General features: G+C 37.3%; 1 protein-coding gene across 7 annotated transcripts in view; it reads left to right on the top strand.

Moving 5' to 3' along the window:
* Nucleotides 1-24045, top strand: part of CDK14 (cyclin dependent kinase 14) — a 349244-nt gene that overhangs the window by 139856 nt on the left and 185343 nt on the right. For all 7 annotated transcript variants that reach the window (XM_040088080.2, XM_040088088.2, XM_040088063.1 and 4 more), the window contains 2 exons: nt 10462-10524; nt 22796-22919. In XM_040088080.2, coding sequence (XP_039944014.1) covers nt 10462-10524; nt 22796-22919 — 187 coding nt within the window. The remainder of the gene's footprint in view (nt 1-10461; nt 10525-22795; nt 22920-24045) is intronic.

Below are 24045 nucleotides of genomic sequence, written 5' to 3'. Positions count from 1 at the left end.
TTCATTACAGCAGCTAAAATAGGTTGTTATACAATGAGTTTACTTAATAAAGTTAATTAGTTACATTTCCCTCCCATTTCCGGTAAGAAAAAAAATGGGTGTGAGTTTCTCTTTTTATAGCTTATTGGAAATTGACATACATACTCTTTATCAGTACTAAGAATTACACAGCTGAGATTTTGAATTTGTCTTGGGACAAATTTGTCTTACATAATACTTGCAAAGTATAATACAAGAAAATGGGCAATATTGATTACCTGTAAGGATCAAAAATTTTTCTACTGAAAAATTTCAGTTTCTTATAGCTTTTGATAATTTGGTCTAAATATTATTTTATATTTTTTATTTTTATATTATAAATTGCTTTTAAATTTTTATTTATTTTACTAGGGAGCAAGTGTTGAAACTAAAGGTATGAAGGTAGTGATTGTGGAAACAAACCAAAAAAAGCCACATTTTTCAGTGGGTGAGAGAGCGGGAAGAATCAGTAATGTCCCAGAGCCCCTTTTGAGCTCTTATCGCTAGGATCCTTCAGTGATGCCTAATACATAGGGACAAACCAGGCACAAGAAGGAAGGAGGAGTCTTCTAATCCTTGACTTAAAGTGAAACTTTGGAGCCCAAATGTGCTTGTCCACCCTGGCAAGGAGCAGAGTCACGGAGGGCTCCCAGCATGGGAGCTGTTCAATTTAGTAGTTTCTATTTGCCCTGCCCAGGGAAGGAGCTGTTCCCCTGTAGTTTAACACTGCCTCGTGCCCTACGCTTGCCTGTAGCTGCATTGCTTAAATTGCAGTCAAAAAGATGACAGAACAGGCTGAGAGTAAACAGAGAGAAAGGAAATGCTGTACTGTTGAGAAGAGGCAGTAAGGGAATACTGCTCTTGGGAAAGCCTTGTTTTTCAAGTTTTAATGAGCGGATCAGAGACAGCTGCTGCTGATGTCCAAGTATAGGCTGAAAATGCAAACAAAATAGGCTTCAGGAGGGAGGGATTGAGGTGGGATTTCAGAAGGAAATTGTTTTGTGCTTTGCTGAGAGGTAAAGTTTCTGCCAGGCATGGGAATTGGTAGGAAAGAAGGAATGAAAAATTATATTTAAATTTAAATAAAAATGCTCCTGCTAAGCTAAGAAGTTTACACATGTCTAGTAAGAGCAGATGTTAGTCATGCAATGTTCTTGAGCACATGGTGTAACTCCTGGGGATGATGCTGTGCAGGACCAGGAGTTGGACTTAATGGTCTTTGTGGCTTCCTTCCAACTCAGCATGTTTTGTGATTCTGTGATCCTGTCTTTGCAGGATTTCCAGATGTTGTGTAGACTTCATATGGAAAGCACATGCTGATGAATAGATGTATTAATAAAATTAATCAAGATTTACAATCCAACAGGCTGGAAGGCTGTGTGTATTTGATTGACCTATTTTTTTTTGTACAGTTTACTAATGGTTGGTAAATATTGGTTAGATGTGCTGTGCACCATTTAATAATTAGCATCTATTATTTATTCTTCTTTTTATTAAGTATTAACACTTGCATTCAATGTAAGTATTAAAAAAAACCCAAAGCAATACACACAACAAAATCAAAGCATAAGAAACATTCAGAGTTGAGCTGATGGATGGAATACCGGAAGTCCCATGAGATATTTTACTTCCTGACAGATCCCAATTAGTTTTTCCCTAAATTACAGATAAAAATTCAAGTGTCATTGCAGTCCATTAAAAAACATGTACATGTAGTAAGACGCATGTGCATAGTAGACATGCCAGTGTTGACACTTTACTTAATACAGGTAAAACCACCATCCTAAAGGGTAAATTTGTGCACACAAGAAAGTCATGAATCAGCTGGAGACCTGAGGGGGAAAAAGACAAGGGTGGGTAAACATCAAGAATAAAGCCCTCTAAGGAAAAGTCAAAGTAAGCAGGGCTCTTTATAGTTGGGGATAAAAAAGGATAAGACATTTACAACCTTTAAATATATCATAGAGAAAGTCAGTGACCTATTTCTATGTGAATGGTAAAGAGGATAAAAAAAGAAAATTTGAAATTACAGCAAGGAAGAGAAAGATTAAACTCAAGGAATGCCCCTTTCATGCTAACAATAATAAAGCACTTAAGAAGCTACTGTGGGGTGATGGTTTGTCTAATACTGTCAGTTTTTAAAGAACTGTTTAGGCAAATAATCAATGGAATTCTGTCATTAATAGTAGATATTGGTAAGATTATTATTTTTTCTTTTTGAAGTCCTTTCTATACGTATCTTTCTGCATCATAGTTTTCATCAGCAAAATATGAACCCTTTTAGTTTTTCAGTGAAGTTAATATGCAATTAAGTTGCTTCCCTGTGTCATGAACTGAAGAAAAAATATGAGTTTATTTTACTACTTTAAAAATGTTTGCAAAAAGAAATTCTAGTTGTGAGCTTTTTGTTTGTTTGTGTGTGGGGGGGTTTTGTTTTTGGTTGGTTGGTTGGGGTTTTTTTGTTTGTTTGTGGTTTTTTGTGGGTTTTTTTGTTGTTGTTGTTGTTGTTTTGTTGTTGGTTTTTTTGGTTTTTTTGGTTGGGTCTTTTTAGTAATTAATTATCTCTATGTTATAGATTTATGCACACCTCTATCATCAGTAGTTCTGGTGCCATCCCACATATTCCTTATCTTTTTATTTCCATCATAAAACTGGCATCGCCTAGCTCCTCTGAGGTGAAACCTGACGGTATCTCAACTTGCACTAGAGACTGTGCAGTCTAATTAAACTTTTTTTTTCCTCAGGTTTCCTTTAATAATATGAGTTGTAAGTCTTAATTCTTCTTAAATGTGATGCTCTCATTTATTCTGTGCAGATTGAAAAAAAACAACAAACAAACCACCAGTCTAAACTTACTGTTTGGAGAGTGATGACTACCATAATTTTAAATCTTAAAAATAGATTTTTCCTTCCTGAACAAAGTATGTAGCTTTGTACTAATTTAGTCATATTGATAAAAATATATCTATGCAATTTTTAAAACCAGAAACTTGGGATGAGCAGTTCTGTCAAAATAAAAGTAGTAAAAATCCTGAAGTCAGAATGAATAAATCAATAATTGCAGGTATTTTTATAGTTTTATGATGTAATAGATAATTAAGAAATGGAGAATAGGAGGAACCAGGAACCAAGCCTGAGTAATAACCACAGCCAGTTCTTGAAAGTTAAAAAGCCCTAATAATTGTTTCTATTTTACTACTTTGAATAAAGAAGATCTAATCCATGGGTGCCTCATTTATCTCTTCTGTGCCTTGCAGTGTGAACTGAGTTTTTCCCTATAACATTTTTATTAATCTTACAATCATGCACGGACAGTTAAGATTAGCATACAATGACAGAAAAATTCACTCAGCCAGTGTGAAGAGAGGTCTACAGAGGATGTGGAAGTTTTTAAAGGAGGGTTTTGCACTGGTCCTTTCCTGCTCTATTGTTGCCCAGCACACACCACTATACGAAGGACTCTTGTGCCACCTGAGCTTGTGTAGATACAATTGAATTATCCACAGTCAGTGCCACGCCAGTATCATTGTGGATACTTGATGTGTGTGGCTGTGTGTGGACTGTCAGCCTGCCTGCCATGTATGTGTTCTGCTTACCTGGTCCTGGAGCAAGTACTTTCACCATGATATGGGAAACTTCCATGCTCTAACAAGAAATTTTGTATCTTCAGATTTTTATTATTTTTAGTTAGTTAGTTTGTTTGTTTGTTTGTTATGTGTGCCTATTGTTGTCAGTGTTGTGGAAGCTCAGTGACAAAACAAATTAGAGACAATGTGCACATGCCCATCCTTGTGGGCACGTGTGTTACAGCACGCAAAAATTGTCCCAACTCTGTTGATTTTGAGGTCTCTAAATCCATCACAGTTTGCACAAGCTGATGATTTGATGCTAGCTTTTGATGACACTAAACAGGAATTCCCACTTATTTTTGCAATGTCATTCTTTTGTTCAGATAATCTCACTAAATTAAGTGAGTTTTGTCTCCCTAACCTGAATTACTAAGAGCACAAAGCAGATGGAATTATTATGGTGGACAGAGAATAAGGAGGAGGATAAACTGACATCTTTAGAAAACTGTATTTTGTTGAAGATCTCTTAGTTCATTCAACAATTCTTTCCTTAGTGGTGTGTGTTTCACGTGTCTGTAAGGAAGCAGATTATTCTCTGTGAAATGAACAGGGGCTTTGTATCCATAAATAAATCTATCTTTTCTAGTAACAGCCAAAAATCAGACAACTGTGTATCCCTTTTTCTCTGTGGTATTTTCAGATATGTTTCTATCTGTATTATCTACTCCCCCAGCGCCTAGTCTCCTTTTCTATATAGTATTGTTCATGTATTTTGAAGTATACTTATCTTTGTTGACAGTGTGAGAGAAATCCAAGGCACTAAAAACATCTGTTAGCAGAATTGTTTTCATTATGAGTGTCTTGTGGGGCAGATTTTCTTCCTTAAATCCCTAATATAGATCTTTCCCCTGCTGCTCAGCCCAGCTGGTGCTGTCGCCTGCTGCTGTTTTGCTGGAAGTTGCTTAGATATTACCCAAAGATACCTTGTAGGGTATTTTTTTGTTAGCATGGGTAACACTGTGTCATCTCATAGAGGGAAATGATTGAATTGTAGAAAGCTACAGAAATACATGAAAACGAGAGTCTATGAGACTTTTGAAGATACCAGTGACGTGAAATAAGTTTAAACTGTGGCACAGTAATCTGCAGAGCGCACAGGTTGGAGGATACATGCCATGTAAAAGGAATTAACTTTTTTTTGTTCTCCTGTCACTTTAGATATTCCTGGTACCCATCCTTTTATTGGTAAATTATATTATCGGTTTAAGAATTTGTTGGTGACGAAAAGGAAGGTATTTTAGTTAGGAAAGCTGCTAGGGCATAAATAATGTGTGCTCTCCTCTGAGCAGAGAGGAATGGCTCACAACAGCCTCGCTGCCTCAGTGGAGCAGCACAATCTGTCTGCTGCATGATGGCATCGCCAGCAGCCAAATACTCCCAGTTTTGTTTTAATGGGAGGGCTCTTACACATTGCTGGTTTTACATGATGGGAATGAAGTTGGAAGTGCTTCCTGTTCCATTCACAAGCCTCGGGCTCTCCCTGCATTCCAGCTTTAAAAATGACAGCTGAAACCAATTAGGCAGAATTATGGGACGCCTAAGTCACATGGAGATTTATCAAGAATGAGGAAGAGGAGGGAAAGAGAATGCATTGCATGGGAAGTAGAAGTGACTAATTTAATTAGAAGAGAATGACAGTCACATTATTATTATGGAGATGGGTGGGCAAAGTAGAGATCATTTCATGTCACTAGCCTTGCCTTTGAAAGGAAACGTCCCACCCTTTGTCCGCACACATTTATGTTCAGTAGCAGAGTCTGATTTCTGAGTAAGAAAGCTGAGCAAAACAGTTGATGTTAAAGTGAAGCACAGAGCATATCTGAAGACATTTCTAGCTTGTTATTCATAATTAGAATTCTTTCAAGAGGAGAAGAAAAGAGTCACCAACATTTGTCTTTTTTCCCCCCTTTGTTTGCATACTCGCTCTTTTCCAGACCTAGGATGTAGTGTATATAAACCTTGCTTCAGCTGTATAAATATCAGCCAAAATTCTTTTCCCTTCAGCAGATGCTTATACACAATATGCTCACAAACATAAACACACATGTGTCTACTTATAAACCAGTGTCTTGCTAAACAAAAACAACCTTTGTACAATTATACACTGCCCCAAGTTTGAATCAAAACCCCAATTCATCAATTCATTGTCTTCTGGACAATAATGTCTAGTTGTAGAGTTGTCACGGTAGTTGATGGTATAGGGGGAAAATGTGGGAAAATATTACAGAGAGAGTCTGAGCAAGTGTGCATTTTCTTTATTTTCTTTTTTTTTTTTTAATCCTTGTATGACTTTGATTTTTATTTAGACTATGAGCAGTTATGTTGGAAAAGTTACTTAATCTGTCTCTCATTTTCAGGTACCTGTAAGAGTTGTGATACTTGTCTCTATGACAGGGTGGAAAACATTTGCGATTAATTTAAGTTGGGGTCAAAAATGAGCATTGGCTGATGTGCTTCTATATTTAGTTTGGAAACAAGACTAGGTGAACCAGCGTTGCTGAGCATGGGTTTTCCATCCCCTATCCTAGGAAGCACTGTGCAGTCTCTGGTCTATCTAGAAATTGTTCCATCTAGCCCAGGAAGGGTCATGGGTTTCTTAATGGAGGCTTTGTTACTTGAGATGTGCACTGAGGGAAAGATCTGTGTTTTAGTGTACTGAGAGAAGGTAACAAAAAAGCTGGACAGGGCCTTCTCAAGAAGCTGTGTGTGTCAGAACCCTGAAGACAAGGTGCAGCCCTGGAGCTGTGATCTTCTGGCACACAGTAGTGAAATACAATTATTTGAAGGCAAAAATGCCAAAGGCTGTCTCAGATTACCTATATTTACGTTTACTTTCAGCCAAAATATCTTGAACCTCTATCTGGAGGACCCTTATCTCAAATATTCAAGCTGTATAGTATGGATTTGGAATTCAGGGGATGGGTAGTCTTTGTGCTGTGGGTGCCCTTGGACTGTTATTTTGAAAATTGCCACAAATTTGGTCAAGTGATAAGCTTCAGAAAAATCATAAATTGTACTTAAGAGCTATGTCTTTGAAGATTCATCCTCTCTTCTCAAAAACTTCAGTCTCTCACTTCAAATATTGTAGCTATTCATCTCTGTTTCTGGGAAAGCCGGTAGTGGGAGGAGAGATAGAATTGTTTGCTGAAAGCATAACAGATTTTGCAGAAAACATTGTTTTGTTAGTGAAGTGGGAAAATTGAGCTCTTAAAATTGGAGGACCAAGATAAAGATGGCCTGGGCAATCTCCTTTTTTTCATCCTTGTGGAAGTGCATGTTGTGCAGCTTTGCAAAGGATTATGTGGTGAAGGCATGTGATTGTTTTTGAATTTCTCTCATTTTTTGTGAATCTGGGAACCAGGATGTCTTCTGAGGTTCCTGCCTTATTCGAAGTATCATTTCAAGACAAGTTAGGTAATAACTGCTGTAGAGAACTGGGTTCCATCCCTGCTCTATTGTCATCACCAGCTGAAATTGTTATCATTACAGATTTCTGCTATTCAGCATGAGATTCGCAGTTTCCTTTGCAAACACATTTACAGCTGTAACTGAAGCCAGTGTTGCAGAGTAGAGACAAGGCTCTCAGCCAGGCACGAGAAGGACACAATGATTAGGTGGATGATTATGTTTAGATTTATTGTTAATATCTATTTAAATATTACCAATGCATTTTATATACTTTTTCAGGTCAGTGTGCACCAAAGTCAATAGAAACATGTCAGCCTCCCCATCTCTGGAATGAGAGCATCCAGACAGTTCATTCTGCAAAGTCCACCAGGTATTCTTAGCTTAGGACAAACCTCATTGCCCATCCGAGACAGCAAAAAGGAAGAGGATGTATGTGGGGGCAAAGGGTGCACCTGAAGACCAGAATATCTTTCATTACCACCACAGTCAGTCAAAACACAGAAGACAAAATAGTGCCAAATACTCTGAAAAGTCAAAACCAAAGTTCTTTGAACAGAATTGTCCAGATCAGCGATTCTTAGGCTTTTTTTTTTTTTTTTTTTTTTTTTGTCTTTGCTTCAAGTCCCTATCTGATAAACAGAAGTAATGCTTTGTGTCTCCTGCATTATTCTATATTTGTAAAGCATGTAAGTACCATAGCAATAAGCAGTGTAGGAAAACCTGTGAGATTATTTATGTCTTCAAAGTAGTAAAAAAGCTGGACTCTTCAAGCTGTTTGAGAATATAAGACAACCCCCTACCCGTAAAACAGTACAGCTATTTTTTAATCAAGTATCTCCTTCTGTTCAATGAGTATGTCTAATCCTGGGAATGAAAAAAAAAAAGATATGACCTAAAGACATTAGACCTTTTAGGAGTTACAATATACATTTAATGGAGAAACAAATAAAAGGTTGGATAAACCCCATTAATTCTGGACTTTCCTAGCTTTTGAGTTCTTCTCTATAGAAACTTGATGTACCTCTGCTCTTTTTTTTTTTTTTTTTTTTTTTTTTTTTTGTGTGTGTGTGTGTGTGTAGCTGTTTTGAGCAGAGGAGTGCTAATTGAGTACTTGTACATATAGATGTGGGTAAACTGGTGGAGTGTAAAGAGCAGGAAATAATGGGATTTTGAACTTAAACTAAAACATCAAATGTTCTGTCAGCGTGGTATTACTTTGGTGATTTATGTGTGTTGGGGGTTAACAGGATGGGTGCTAGAGCTGTTAAAAGCTAGCTTGAAGCAGAATTGGTCTAGCCAGGTCCATTTGGGATCAGAATGTGTGCAATTACTTGGATGTCTCTGTGCTGCATTCCCAGTATGCTGCTTCCCCGTGAGGTGCCTTACTCTCTGAGACAGTGCAGAATGGACTGTGAAAGGTGTATTGGTTGGTCTGTTTCTTGTCTTTGTAACTTGTTTCAGTATATTTTTTATGTTATTGCCATGTGTAATTGTATCTTGAATTTTCCTTTAGGGTATATATTTTATTAGATCGGAGTGGTGACCGCAGCAAAGACTCCAGTCTCAGTCTATGGCAGGCTGTATTTGCAGCCACTCTTCCGCTTGGGAAAGCATGTTGTTTTCCACCTTGAAATACGGCATGAAGAAAAAGAGTCAGTCTATATAGTACAAATTTCATGGAATACCATTACAAAACCGCTTTCATCCAGCTTGCTCCCTTGTTTTCTTTTTTAATGCTTTCCTGAAACTTGCATTCGTGTTGTCTGCTTCAATGTCAGTTGTGCACACAAGCACTGGAGCAGACACTTTGGCTGCCAAAAGGGAAAACAGGTTTAGAAAGAGCTGTCTCTGCAGCACTGTCAGTTTTCCTGGCTGTACTAATGTTTAATTCAATGTGCATTCAGTCCCTACCTTGGAAAAGGGGAGCAGCTGATGCTGCCTTTGCTTTGCTGCCACCTTCTTTTTTTAAAGTGGGAAGCAATGTTCTCTAACATTTTAAGTTGCTTCCACAGTTCTTACCATAATGTTTAGTTACTTTTATGAGAAGGACTCTTAGTTTTATAAAAGCAAATTGTTGAAAGATTTGAACAGAAAATACATGCAATTTCTCTTCACCATCTGAATGAAGGCTTGGTACATGTTCCTCTGTGTCTGCAGTGTGTGGGTAGGGAAAAAAAATAAATGCTAAAAGACTGCAGTTGAGGCACAATTGACTCTGTAAGATTTCCAGGATTCTGAGGCTTTTTATGCAGAATAGTTGTGGCTAGAACAAATTTTGTGTCTCAGATGTGAACTCTCCTATGTGTCTGCACTACACTGCAAAAGAAAGCTGAAGAATGCCTCCTGGTTTGGGAAACGGTGCACAGAGACACCATTCTGCTGCATGGAAGGCAACTTTTGTCCAAAACTCTCACTTTGAAAACTGCCTGTATTTAGCTGAGCTGTTGTGTATGTGAGGCAGGTATTGCCAAGTAGCTTTTCAAGGAATGTTGGATGATTTTTACCAGATGTGTTCAGAAACCAGATGTGGAAGACAGAGCCTGAGTATTTGCTGGTTAATCAAGTGCATATTTTTGCTTTTCTCATTCTGAACATAATTCCAGAAGCTGAGTTATGCAAGCACATTAGAGAAGCAACATGCCACTTGACTGAAGCCATGCTGCTGCAGTGTAGAAATGTAAGAGAATAATTCAGAGAAGTGTTTCCATAGTAAAAGCTATAAATATTTATTCATTAAAAATAACATTAATCTGTACACTGCAAACCTTTTTTTTTATTTTATTTCTGAAGAGATTTCATGCTATGTTTGCAGGAAATATAGGTAACTATGATGGGAAAACTTAGGTTTGAATTTTCCATGAAGTTATTTTCTAAAGTATCTGTATTTAATGGCTGTACATGTCCATTGTAGGTGCTTCTTTTTGAGCTGGAAGGTACCGCTCAATACTCTGATATGCAATGCCTTTCAGCTTTATTTTCTAAACCTTTAACCCATCTTAATCTAGAATTGCTGTAAAATTACATTTAAAGGGCAGTGCTATAATGTGAACAATGAGATACGAGATTCTCCCTTTAGGTTCTTCCTCTTCTGTCTGGATATTATCTTTGTGGTGTTGATGGTGATACTGTCCTTACAAGTTTTAAAATGTTATTAAAATTCAGGAAATTAATCTACCAAATGCAGGGTGTTAGAAAAAAATATTAATTTGCATTTGTTGAATATTCATATCAGTTATCACAACTGTTAAATAAAATGAGTGTAAAGGTAAAAATGTGTTTTTGCACATGTGTGGCTGAAAAAAGAATTTTATTTTCCATTTGTTATGTCCACTCCTGAGTAGAGGGGTATTTATTGGTGCAGTCATATGGATATTAATATAGTTTTCTCCATCTGACTTTCTTTTAGCACACTGATTTATGTCAGTACATGGACAAACACCCTGGAGGGCTTCATCCAGAGAATGTGAAGGTAAGAGTCAAAAAGAGCACACATTCACGGCAAATGCAGTAGCAGTTACTTTGCAAAAAATGTCACGTCTGTTGTTTCATAGAAACTGATCGCTAGCTAAAGGGAAAATCCTGGCATATGAACTGTATTTTTAAATATTTGTTTTCTTTGAAAATAATCACAAGTTCAAGTATTTGAGCATTCCTGCAGTAGAAGTTCGGAGGTTTGTAAAATTGACTCAGAGCCAAAATACATTAGTGAATGCTGTTAAGTGTTTGTAATCCCTTCCCTCCATTCAAACACTTGCTCTAAAGGCAATACTGCCCTAAAATCCCAAGGTAAACAGGCTTTAGGTTGTCAGTGCTAGATCTACAGTTAGGTGAGTTAGTGTGGGTTCATCAATTTTGAGGGAACTGTAATTAATTGTATTAGCTGAATGTACTGCTTTTTATATGAACATATAAAACCTTCCCTAATAGTTTTGCTCACTTTCTTGGATGAGATCAGCATTTTCATAGCTGATCTCACTTTGGAAATTTTTTTTCCTTCTAAGGTAGATCATCTTAGAATCACACAGGAAGGACAGAGTTTATTAGCAGGATTTAATGGAAAGATAGATGAGTAGAGACTTGATCCAGGTACTACTTGGGAAGTCAGCCAAATGATTTTAGTATCAAATGGAAGCTAACCAGATGGTCAGAATGTGTCATGTGTGTATAGATCACTCAGATGATATTTGTTACAATTGTCTTGTTTAAAATAAAGAAAAATATTTTTAAAAGAGGAAGTATTTTTGCTTCTGCAATAGCTGATCATTGTTGCACATCATGTAGATTCATTAATTTTCTGTGTTCTTTGAATGAAAAGTGGCATCTACAACATAAGAATTCAGATAAGAATTACTTTCATCTAAAAAAAAAACAAGGAAAATTCCTCCTTAATGCATATATTTGGGAAAAAAAACCAAAACCAACACACTCACACACCATGGGTGTGGCACTAAAGGGGGTGAGGTAGGACCTACTTTTTGACCCCTGAAACTTCTGAGCCTTCTTCCCTTCTCAGTTTCCTAAGCAGAGTTTCAGGTGTTGAATGTGCTTGTTAAAACAATGGGGTTGTGTTTAATTTCCCTGTCTGGATACTTTTATATTCATTTCTCTGAGTTTTGGGATAAATGAAGACTGGCTATTAAGATTCTTTGTGCTGCTTCAGATTTGTAAATCTTAATCCAAGGCTGCAGTGCTGTGTAGCTCAAGGTCTGATATGCACTAGTAGTTGTAGCTTTAATTTTTCCCCACTAAAAAAGACATAATAATTCACATAATTGTACTTTTATTTTATCTTATCAGGGCCCAGTGACCTTGTCTTTGAGGAGGATGGATATATACAGATAGTTTAGCTTTCTAGTACACCACTCCTCTAAATCCTGAGATACCTGTCTTTTAAAACAAGACCCTCAGAGAGATCTGTAGCAACAGCATTTCCCTTTCAGATTTTTTGCATGTATTTCTGTGGCTATGTGTGCCATCTAACAGTGCTCAGCAACACCTTTGAAGCTTATAGACACAACAGAAATATTTATTTGAGTAGCTAAATGTAGAATCCTGATGTACTGCTGGTTCAAGTTTTGTAAATTTTCAATGGATTATTAATAAAAGTGGGGAGCAGCAGGGGGTTGAAAAGAAAAAAAAATTTGGAGTTGGAGCAGATGAAACTTCAATCAGCAGACAAAACATGAGCAATCCTATTGAACATTTAACTTTTTTTTCCTCTTAAATAATATTGATGAAAATCAGTTATTTATATTTAGTGGACTCTCTTGCCAGGCCAGCAACAAAGGCTAGCCTTAATCATGCAGTAATTGTTAAAACCAGGTAGGATGATTTGAGGTCCTACCATTTTAATTAATGAATCAGCCTGCTTGGGATTTTCAGTGTAATACCTGCTCTCAAAGCTAAATTAAAAATAGCCCAAGAGAGTGATTTCTTCAGCTGGGAGGACAGAAACCCAGTCACATATGCTAAAAATTCCCAGACTTTCACCAGCATGCCAAACTAAAAGCTTGCACTGCTCTTTTGTTTCAGGGGAAGTAAGATAGTTATTTCATAACCATTTCATTTTAATGCTTTGTTGTGCTGTACTCAGTTTGTTGACTTATGCAATTGGGGATCTGAGACTTTGCCACTTTGTTTTGGTTTTAGCTTCTGGACAAAGTTGTCTCTTTGGATCCACAGCTGTTTCTAAGGGTTAAACTGAGCTATATTAATTAGCCTTCTCTCCCTGACAGTGCCTTCTTTCTAGAGGTTCTTTAGTAATTTCACTTTTAGTCAGACTTTTGGACACTGTTTGTTCAGAATCGGTGGTTATGTGATCCCTAAATCCATTTTTAAAGCTTCCAGTTGAGCAATTATATTCCAGTAGCAATAAATTAGTCTCGGCTCTCTGGGGCTAACCTGTGGGATTAAGCCATTGATGCTCTCCCAGCATGACAAAAGACCCCCCGCCTTTTAATTTTGTACTTGGGGAAAGTATTGCCTATTGATGGGTATTCCTTTCTGGCTTATTGCCAGTTCTTATAAACACAAACCCACATAATCAGAAATCGTTCTTTTTCCAAAGAAAGTAGTTCCTGTTAAACAGTATTTTATCGGAAGGCAGATGGAAAGCCATTATTTACTTACATCTTGGATTCTATAGGATATCTTCAGCTTAATTATATTTCTGAATTTGCTCTGTATTTGCAAGCTAAAGACAATGCTTGTTCCCTCAGGCTTACTTTTAAATGAAGACTAATAAGTAGAATAAAAATCTAAATTACTTTGACGGACACACATATTGTTGTCCCCTCAGGTATTGTGTTTGGCATTGCTTTTCTTTGTGCTTTTAAATAGGCTATTTGCTGTCACTTAACTATTTTAAATAAATACTAAGGAGAACATTATAAGTATGTGGAAGTATAAAGAAGAATGTCTCAGCTGGCAGCTGTAGAAGTCCAGGGACAGTATGCATAGGCAAATAAAACAAGATTTCTTCCCAAAGTAATAGGTTTAGCATTTTTATTGGTATGTATGTATTGACACATAATGACTTCAAGATTTTATAGTTCAGGGGTGGAGGCACAAGTTCTTCAAATAACATCAGGCTTTAAACCCTTCAAGGAGTTTGTGTGTGATGCTGAGATGTTTTAAAAATGTCTGTCCCTGGTGATGTTAAACCAGTTATTCTGATGACATAAACACAGTTAGGTACCTGAAACATCTTCGTCAGCTTCAAGAGAAATTGGCATAAAGCAGTTGTTTCAGTCCATATATTCTGCAAACTCCATCAGCTCCAAATATAAAATTATTTACATCCTTGGTAGCTAACAAACTTGCATGTCTACCATTTATTTATAACTATACATTCATATACTGTGTACAGTGTTAGAGATGTTGAGGAAAAAGGCAATCAGTTAATAAGTCCGTGTGTAGTCGGCATGGACTCATCTTCTCTTGTCTGGTTTAAAAGATATCTTTCTCAGTTTTCCCACAATTGAAGGCAAGCAATAAATCTTAAGTACATGGCCCCACATATAATCATGTTTCTGCTGGAAGCTATAGCTTCAGCCTTGTCCATGACTGGAAATAGGAACAGATTTATGTGCATACCGTGTGGTGCTTGCCAAGCTGCAAAACGTGCTATTGCAAACTGAGGTACAAGATTTGCTCATGACTAGCCCTGTGCTGTTCCTCCTGTCCCAGACTACCGAAATCTGTACCCCTGGCTTTCTTTTGTACAGATGTTGCAGCCTTTAGAGTTAGTCCATGCTAAATTGGAACATCTGGATTGCTTCCTACAGCAGGAACTCTAATGGGTCAGAGCAACTAGCTGACCCTACCAGTGATATTTTATTTTTTTTGTTATGATCTTCATTCTGATTTATGTCCCTTTCTGTCTGATACAGGGCTATCTCCACCACTCTTTTGTCTTACCTTCTTGGTTCTCATGAGCTTTTGTTTGCAGCTGTCCATAAATGGCTCTGGTTTTGTAAATTCATAATTTAAGTATGTTTTTATTTGTGCATTTCAGCATGTCCTGTGAAAATGTAACTGTTCTTAGCTTCTTCTAGTCTTTGAAAAATCACCTTTATTTTAACTGTGTCTTTTACCCATATTATTACATTCCCAGTAATGCACATAAATTCATCTTTATGTCTTGATGCATTTTTCTTATAGTTGAGTTTGTTTACTGTAACTCCTATTACTGGTAGAATAAGAGGATCAAAGGCTTGCATCTGTCATGCCTACATTGCTTGTTTGCATCCCTGCCTTAAAAATAAATTAATGAAAGTTGATTTGCTTCTTAATTAGTGATGCTGCCTTAAGATAGCTGAAATCTTTTGAGAAAAGCATCCTGAATTTTTTCTCTCTGCCTTTTTTCTTCTACTTGAAGTGTTAGAGGTAGTATTGATTTGTGTGAGCATTTGACAGGAAAAACCCCATCTTTGGCAGTATAAAAAGACACTCACCTCTGACCTCTGTTCCTTGATCCGAGCAACACCAGCCTGAATGACAACGGGTTGTCAACCAGACAAAAACTGTCTCTGTCTCTTAATTGCTCTCAAAATCTTTTACTTCAGGCAACTTGGAAGCCTCCTGTAGTCTGCTGTGACCAGAGGGGGAAGGAACTTCCAGTTTGTTCTTATTCTATCTGATATTGCTCCACTGATTTGTTCTTCTCCCTCGGCACCTTTTCTCTTCCTAGGGCCAAAAAGTGTTAAGAAGAACTAGGCAGGCCCTCTTGTTGAGCTTTGCATGCAGGCAACAAGAATATTCAGCCTTCTCCCAGGAGCCTTCAAGACTTCAGCTCTTACCCATCTCAGTTTTGAGCCTTCCTTTCTCCTAGGAAGCGGGGCACGGCAGTTTTCTGTGCATAATGGATGGATATTTTTGAAGCAAAACCTCAACTAAGCCCTACCCCCACCAGAACCTTTAAAAATGTGTTTTATCACTGCAATACTGAGTCAGGGTGTATAGCAAAATGTGGATTGGGATTTGGGCACTTAGTTTCCTAGGGCAGCCCAACAACCTCCATAAAAATATGATTATGTTTCAGCAAAAAATATAATTAGTTTGTGTTAAAACTTTAAAAATTATTTTAAAAGTAATGTAATAGATAGTAATTAGTGACACATAATGAGGTGCTGCAACATTTTTCTGTGCTAAATGCTCGAGAAGAGGTCAGTCAACTCTATAGCAACTACACAGTTAAAAAAACCCCAGATATGATGAAAATACTGAATTTATTACCGAGGGTTTGATGGTGGTCTCTATAACATTGGATTGAAAATGTTGAAATACACTGATTGTTATATGATATGAACTTAGTCATTTATGGTATTCATGTGTTCCTCACTGCACTGCAGCACTGTGAACATTGTCCTTAACTAATGGTTGCAGTTTTTAGTGTTCAGTCTGGTTTTGTCAGATGAGTAATTTTAGCATTTAATGACTAATGTGAAAATTAATAATCTGAGTCAAAGCCATAGGGTAGTTGTCATCTGATGTCTTCTGTAAACATTAATATTTATTGCTGAACTGATTACAGCGTTAGGATGGTCTGAGGTACAAAGGATAGGGAAGCATTCAGAACATGCAAGGATTAGGCAGCTCCCGTGTCGTATCCATATGAGGCTTACTGCACTGAAGTGAAGCTGCTTGAACGTGGCAGTAGCAGAGCATTTCATACTGGCTCTTGCTAAGCAGCAGCTACATTTATTAATAGAAAGATTCAAACCCACGTGCTCATTAGAAAAGCGTAATATCTGAAAAGCAGAATAAAAATGCTTTAGGTTTTAGGTTGCAGTTGTGTTAGCAACGCTTGTTAACTTCCCTCACCTGTTTCTGTTTTCTTTCCGTTGTGTGATTGTATCAACATCTGTGGCATGGATGGGAAGTTTGTGTTCCCCTTTTTCTGTGGGGAGACGTGGAATTACGTGGCAAGTTCTGCATCCCCATGTGACAAAGACGTGTTACACGGTGTAGGGGAAGCTGTGGTGTGTGGGCACCTGTGTGTAACTAGAGGTGGCTGACCAGGAGGTTGAGTGCCATACATGTAAGTGCACAGGAAATGGGCAGTTAAACTGCGTTAGTAGATCCAGGTATGAAATGAATTTTTATGTCACTGACTTGCTGGGGCTTGAAGAAAACAGTCTTTGACTTTGAGTTGAAAACCTGCTGTGGTGGTCCTTTAAAATTTATCTGTTGTTACTGGAAGCAAATCTAAACTAATGTCGTGCCTTTGAAATCTCTCTCCTACTCACTAAAATTGGTCATGTTGCTGATGTGAAGTTGAATTAAAAGTCTATTTCAGTAGATATGTTAAGTAAGAAGTGATGCTGTTTAATGTGGTTGAGAAGGTACTATTTTTCATTCCTCATTCAGTGAACAAGCAGGTGTGCAGCAGACAGAATAATGTTATGCCTAATTAAGGTCGTCTTTTACACATGGCATTGAGAATTGATTATTTAAATTAGACTTCTTAGTTATCAGACATTAAATATGGCACCAGCATTTCACTCTACTTCGTGTCAGTCTTGTCACTTAATGGTTTGATAATATGCACAACTGTGAACAGTTAATGAAGAATCTTCATTAGCATGTTGAAATTCATGTTAGAAGAATGTCACTTTCATAAGTGCACTTGTAATTTATTGTCTGTATGATCGTCACGATTCACATATGGCAAGAAAACATATATTTTAGGGAGAACACTTCAAAATTTTTAAAATCTGTGAGCTGACCTACTTCAGCATGGAAGTGAGTTGATGAAAGGTAAAAAAGCAGATTCAATTGAATTGAATTTATTTTTGCTTTTGCCATTCAGAAGAAAAAACCTGAGTCTTCTACTTACTGAACATTAGCAGACGACTATAACTGATCATAAGGGAGTGTCTTTATGCTCAGTTAATTAAGCACACCTTCCTCATTGCAAATGACTGTAGTAGTACCCAGAGGGGACAAAAAATGATTAAAAGAGCATCAAAGAGAATAGAAGTTTAAGGAATTAACGCATTCCAATCTCTTTCCTTTGCAGTTCTGCTGGAAATAAGTGGAAAAATCTGTATATATACATTTTTTAAGCGATGATGCAATGCACATTTCCTGTGGCTGTATCATATGTATTTCTGTGTGACATTGCCTTGGTAAGACTCTCATGTAAGGAATGCAGGAGCAAGTTAGAAGCCTTTATAAATGCATTTTGGAGTGGATTGGTTTAAAATTCTTTTGGAGAGAACTCAGTTGATTCCAGGAAAGACAGATAGGAGAAACCTTCTAGTGAGATAAATCTTATTATGATCCGAAAATCCTGCAGATTCAAATAGCTAATAATTTTTTATTCATATTTTCCTTATTTGTAGGGATGCAAATTTGTCTTAAGTCAATACTTTGTTCCTGCAGCTTCTTCTGACAATTTTAGCAACAGAGTCTAAAAAGCTTTGACCTAAAAAGTACAGTATATCCCCAGGTCATAGAATTGAAAAGCTGATTTTATCTCATGGTTATTATCCTGGTTGAGAAGAAGGAAATGAATAGCAAACCAAGAGCAATAAAAAAGATTGTGCTTGACAAGCTTTTGACATGCCAGCAGAAGTCAGAGAGGGATGTTTCTTGTTGCTTCTGTGATAGTACATATTACCAGGTAGTTTTTTCTAATGTTAGTGTTTTCAAACACATAGTTCTAAATCTCCCAAACAGTCTAGTGAACCCAAATGGAACTGAGTAATGTGTTTGGTTGTGTTTATTTCCAAGGCTGTGAGATGGCACTGTAGTGATTTATTACTTCCTTTTACCTTTTTAAATAGCCAATAATTTACAGAAGCCTGTACTGTCCTCTGGATGATAGGGAGAACTTCACTGATTGCAAGCATGAGATGGGATGTCCCAAGTTAGGTTTCTTTTATTGATATTTTTAGATTTGATGGCCTATTAAGACTAAATATGACTTGATTGATGCTGAATACACACTTGGGAATTCAGATGATTGTGTGATACCAAACAGTGTGCTTTGATACACAGAGCAAGCAGGAGCATTTGTGTAATCAGTGATGGATGATAATAAATCTTGTGTGGGATTGTGTATTATTTTTCAAAAGTAACAATACTGATAGAGCAGTATGAGCTTGCTGAAGGAAAGACACATTAATTCAGACTTGCTTTCAGCTTTCTTCTGAAATAATGTTAACTCCTGGTCCAGATTATCTTAGTCTTTTTTGCAGTCTTTTGCTGCCAAGAGAGCAGAACCAAGAGTTTTGTGTATTTTCCGTAAACTAAAAAGTTCTTTGTAGCTTTCTAGTTCAGTGTAGCTTTCTACTTCTGTATCCAGGGCCAGATCCTCTATTCCCACAATACAACATGAATTAAAGGGAGCTGAAATAAAGAAAATCGTTTGGAAATCCCTCTTTGCCATAACGGAAAGACTTTTAAAAGGCCCCCACAGGCATAATTTTTCTGTCCTCTTGGCAAGCATCCTTTCTGTCATTGGGGTCCTCAGTGCCTCAGCAGAGTCTGTCTTGGAATGGTAGATTCTCTGGAGAATCTCCCCAGGCATGTTGTGAATTTCTGCTTTTCACTTACCTCAGTATCCTTTGCCAGAAACTCTCTACCATCTCTGATAATGGAGGGCAGCTGTATGGAGTCACCTGAGTCCTTTTCACAGATTACTTATACATGAGTGTTCCCCTTCATCTTTAGACTGGAAAGAACCCTCTGAACCTAAGTCACACGGTGTTAGCTGCTCAGTCCCACCCTTTAGATGTGTTTTGTACAGCCTATGTCAGTGTGTAACTTAGGAGCTTGTTCGGAGGCCAAGAGATAGTGAAGCATTCTGCAGCACGTGGGCCACCGGGCAGCCATTGGGTGCCTGCACGTAAGGCTCTGGGTCGTACACTTACCCAGACTCACTGAAACACCAGGAGAGCTGGGCTGTTCCTCCAGATAGCTAAAAGACTCTCAGAAAATGTATTTTAAAACTACTATGGGCTTTTGGTCAAATGTTGCATGTAGCTCAAATGGCTATCCAGGCATTGCACTTGAAGGACTATGTAGGTCCTAACACCCCCTTGTGGAGTTGAAGGCTTTCTCTTGTAAGTTTTAAGAGCTGCCAATGTTCTTTTAATATCACAGTCCATAAACCCTGAATTAGCTTTGACCTGCGTGCATTTTTCTCGCTGACAATGAAAAGTCTTCATTAAAATATGTCACTCCTTAAAGTGAGAGCTGCATAACAGTCAGGGGGAAAAAGGTAGTTTTTAATGGCTATAATAAATAGGCAAGTATTGAAGCCACAAGTGTTAGGGTTTTTTTGTCTGAACATAAAGTGTTGAGTTTCCTAATGTTAAGCTTTGCTGAAAACCTGGCTTCTAGGGACAAATCCCTGTCCTGTTTTCTGTCTTTTCCAATCCTCACCACAATGACCTTTGTCATTTTGTGAGCCTAATTTTATTACCAAAACCTTTGTTATTACTAATAAGCTGTATGCAAATGATGTCTTAGTGAATGATGTCCTAGTTTGGTTATTGTGGGTTATTTAATACCTATACAGCCTTGTGTATGACCAATATTAAAATTACCAACACAAAAGCTAAAGAGCTACGAATCTGTGTTGTTTTCACCATCACAACCAACCTGTTGAAATACATGTTGAATTTGCCATTGACTCCAGCTGCCATCCTGGGGCCTTGGGAAATTGCAGTTCAGTTGCTTGTTCAAAATCCCCTGAAAAAAACCCAGGCTGAGGTTTCATAGTGATTGGAATTGACTGAGATGGAAGAAGGAGCAAGTAAGATGAGAGTATGAGCATGATAGGAGGTATGTCAATTTCAAATGGGGTATATGGATAAGGATTGATGGTACCTCATCCAGGATTCATTTTTGTTCTTGCAAAGGTAATGGAGATAATCTGGAAAGAAAATGGGTTTCTTGGAGAAGGCTTTCCTCAAGATCAGGAGAGGGAACTTGACTGCGAGAGGGCAGAAGTGCTTTATGAGGAATCAGAAACAGTTATTTTCAATTTATCTTTTCTTTTTTTTGTGCTGGGAAACTGTTGGAAGTGGAGAGGCCTCCCTCGGTGTTTTCCCATCCCAAGCAATGACAAAGGGCCTGTGGTTTGCAGAATGCTTTGCTGCCAGATGTTAGGCTTGTGTTCACTTAAATCTTTTCACGTTTAATATTATCAAATAAAAACAAAGGGGAAGAGAAAAAGAGAAAGCAAAAAAACCAATATCTGAGTTTACCCTGTAGTGAATTCAGGAAGTTTTTTTTCCCTTCTCTTCCATGAGCTTTCTCCAAGGAGGTGTGAGTGAATTAATTAACTTCTGGGGAAGTACTTAATGAATACAGCATGTCTACAAGTTTGGTATAAAACTACATTCCAAAGCTGTCCTCAAGAGCAGATGTTTATTCTGTTTATCTGTGAAGTTGTTCGGCAGTTTTTTTGGGCACATTGTGTCAAATCATTTGACTCTTTGCACTAAAGCCAAATGAAAAGACATTATTAAATATATTTTGAATTATTATAAAGATTACAGTGCTGTAAGCTACCATGATAGTTGAAATTTCTTTGCATATTTAAAAATAATGTTTGAAGTTAAATGCTATTGATTTAGGCTAGCAAACTGGTTATTTTGACCATCTTTTTATTTTAAAAATATATTATTTTAAAGTAATTTAATAGAATAAAATTGATATTTTCAGGCTGTAATGAAAGCCATTTCTGCTTCTTGCTCTTATTAAAATAGTTTTTATGTACCATGAATTCCACTTTAACCACAATTCAAAAAGGTATGTGCGTGTTACTTATGACTTCCCTGCTATTCTTTATGTATTTTGCTCTTAGGTTTCCTCAGCACATTGTTAGACCAAACCCTGGCAAGAAGGTGACTGATATGGCTCTTTGTGCCCTGGCTAAATAGCTAAACATAGAGTGTATTGTGTCTGCACTCAGGGAAAAAATGAAATGCAATTAAATTCATTTCACCTTCAGTAACATGACATTTCTGTTTTTTTCATGTCAGTCTTTATTCTGTTCTATAATCAGATTTTGTAACCCTTTTTATAATGTCTCTTCACTTCAGTAATCACTGAATAGGATGCTTGTGTTGCAAGTTAATTAGAAATTCTCCTGTGCCTGAGTTGACTTTTCCCAAATCTTTGGTGTGGTTTCATAGAGAGCACGTTTCGCTGTTCTCTGAGCTGTGAGGCATGAGGTCCATATCTGCTCTTGAATCCTCCATGTTTAGCTTTGGAAGGGATTTTTGCGTTCACATTTAAAAATTTAAGAAAAACTGAAGTATTTCTTAAAATATATCAGGTAAAAGGAAGGGTCTCTACATTGGGATAGGTTCTTAATAAACTGCAAAGGAAACTCCTGGGAGTTCATTCGCCCTTTGTATTGACAAAACACATGATGGTTAACACCGCCCTTCACAGCAAGTGTCCAAAAGGATGTGGGAGAATGATGCATGGGGGAGATGAAAAGGGGAGGACAAAGATCATCCAGCTCTTTGTTCATAATTGTAAATTACAGAATACACAATAGTAATGCTTAGTTTTAGGAGTAAGCATTAATGGAGTCAGGGAAGGACTCAAGAAACCAGGAGACAGGGAGTGAGGTTTCTGTCTAAATTTACCTTAAAGATTATTACAAGTGGGTTTCAAAAATTGTCCTTAGGTTCAGTGAGAGTTTTTATTTCCTAATGAAAAATACATAAGAAACTCCCACTAAAAGAGATTTCAAAGGATAAAATCTATTTTACTTGCATATTTCCTTGGGTACACAGGCATTATTGTTATACTGTTAATTTCTTCTTTGTTTTAGCTTCAGTGTTCCATCCCCCAGCCTTATCTTCCCATCCCTATCCACCGTGTACTGTTGTTTCCTATAATTAGTGAAGATACACATCTGTCTTCAGGCTACCACCTAATCTCTAAGGCCATATGGGTAAATGGAATATAATTATAATTTGGTAGAAACCAAGCCTTCTGCACGTGGTTGTATTACTCTCATTCTTTTTTAAACCAGTCAGATTGAATCTATGACATAGTAGTGCTTGGAGGCTGAGTTAAGTCCTTGAAAAGTAAGTATATTTCATATGGAAATTTCATTGTTAATTTGGGTGGGAATTAGCCAGTTTGGGAGGAATTCTGACACAATGTTACCTCAATGTGCAAGCACCCTGCATATTGTGAAGAAATCACCTGTGGTTATATGAAAAATATTAACAGAGGCCATTTTTTGTCCCCCTCTTTTTCAGTTATTTTTATTTCAGTTGCTGCGAGGACTGTCTTACATCCACCAGCGTTACATTTTGCACAGGGACCTGAAACCACAGAACCTTCTGATCAGTGACACGGGGGAGTTAAAGCTGGCAGACTTTGGTAGGCAAGCAGTTAATTACAAGTCTCTTATAATGTTGTAGGAATGTCAGACAGATGGTTTCATTGATTTCTCTTCCCCCCCACCCTATTCCTTAGACACACCTTCTTCATTGTAGATAATTGCACATTTTTCTCCTGAGTGAAGAAATTGATTATGGTCAACAAAATGCTTGATTAAAAGGGAGCAAGTGAAAAACAAATACCTATTCCAGTTCTCTTAAGGAAGATAATGCTGAAAGTATTTCCATTTTATTTACCATGAGACCTCTGAATTAGAATTAAAAGTCTTTAAAAAGAAAAGAAAAAAAGGTGGAGAGAGACCAGAGGAATTACAGACTGTATGATAAGCACAATCACTTTATGGAAGCAGCTCTAGGGTTGTGGAGATGTGGATTAACTTTCATTAAATGGTCGCTGGAAGAGACTGAAGGACTCAAGAATGAATAAGTGTTCCTTCTGCAAAATAAAGGACACTAGGATCACCTGGACTGCTTTCAGTATCCGTTAGTTCTTTCTAGGAAAGCCTTATGTGGAGTATAAAGTCAGGATAAATTATCCACTGAAATCTTAGCCTTTGGCCTACTTTTAAATTTTTAAGCCATTTTCTAGTGGCTACACCAGGGCAAGTACTCTTTCCTTTGAAAAGTGAATGCAGATGTGGAAAATGGAAATATTTTTCTTAGTGGTTTTCACAAAAAGGTTGTAGGAATTTCTTTCTTTCCTGTAGGTCAGCTTCTCAGTTACTGATTCCAGCAGTACTTTTAAAGTAAGCTGAAAATGTGACCTATTGGCTTTTTAAAAATATCTTTTACTTTATGTCTGCTATCCACATCATGCTTCACATTTCATACAGCAGCAGTAATGAGGAAGCCTTTTGTGCTAATTGGCAATTTCACTGTTAATGTAGTCATGAGGTTTTGTCTTTTAATTAGTGTTACTGCAATTAACAGCTCAGTGTGTATTTGCTGTGCTGGAGAAGGGAACAGGACTTAAGATGGACACAGTCCACAAGAACTTGATTGGCCTTTGGATAGTAAGGTAATTAGAGAAATAATATTAGAAGCAATTTTCTCCTGGTTTATATATGATTTTTTGTTGTCATTTTTCAAAATTTGCTGTTTTTTGA

The sequence above is a fragment of the Hirundo rustica genome, chromosome 1, assembly GCF_015227805.2.
Source record: "Hirundo rustica isolate bHirRus1 chromosome 1, bHirRus1.pri.v3, whole genome shotgun sequence".
In the NCBI taxonomy this organism is placed as follows: domain Eukaryota; kingdom Metazoa; phylum Chordata; class Aves; order Passeriformes; family Hirundinidae; genus Hirundo; species Hirundo rustica.
Note: the sequence above shows the minus strand (reverse complement) of the source record. Positions and strands in the feature narration are given on the sequence as shown.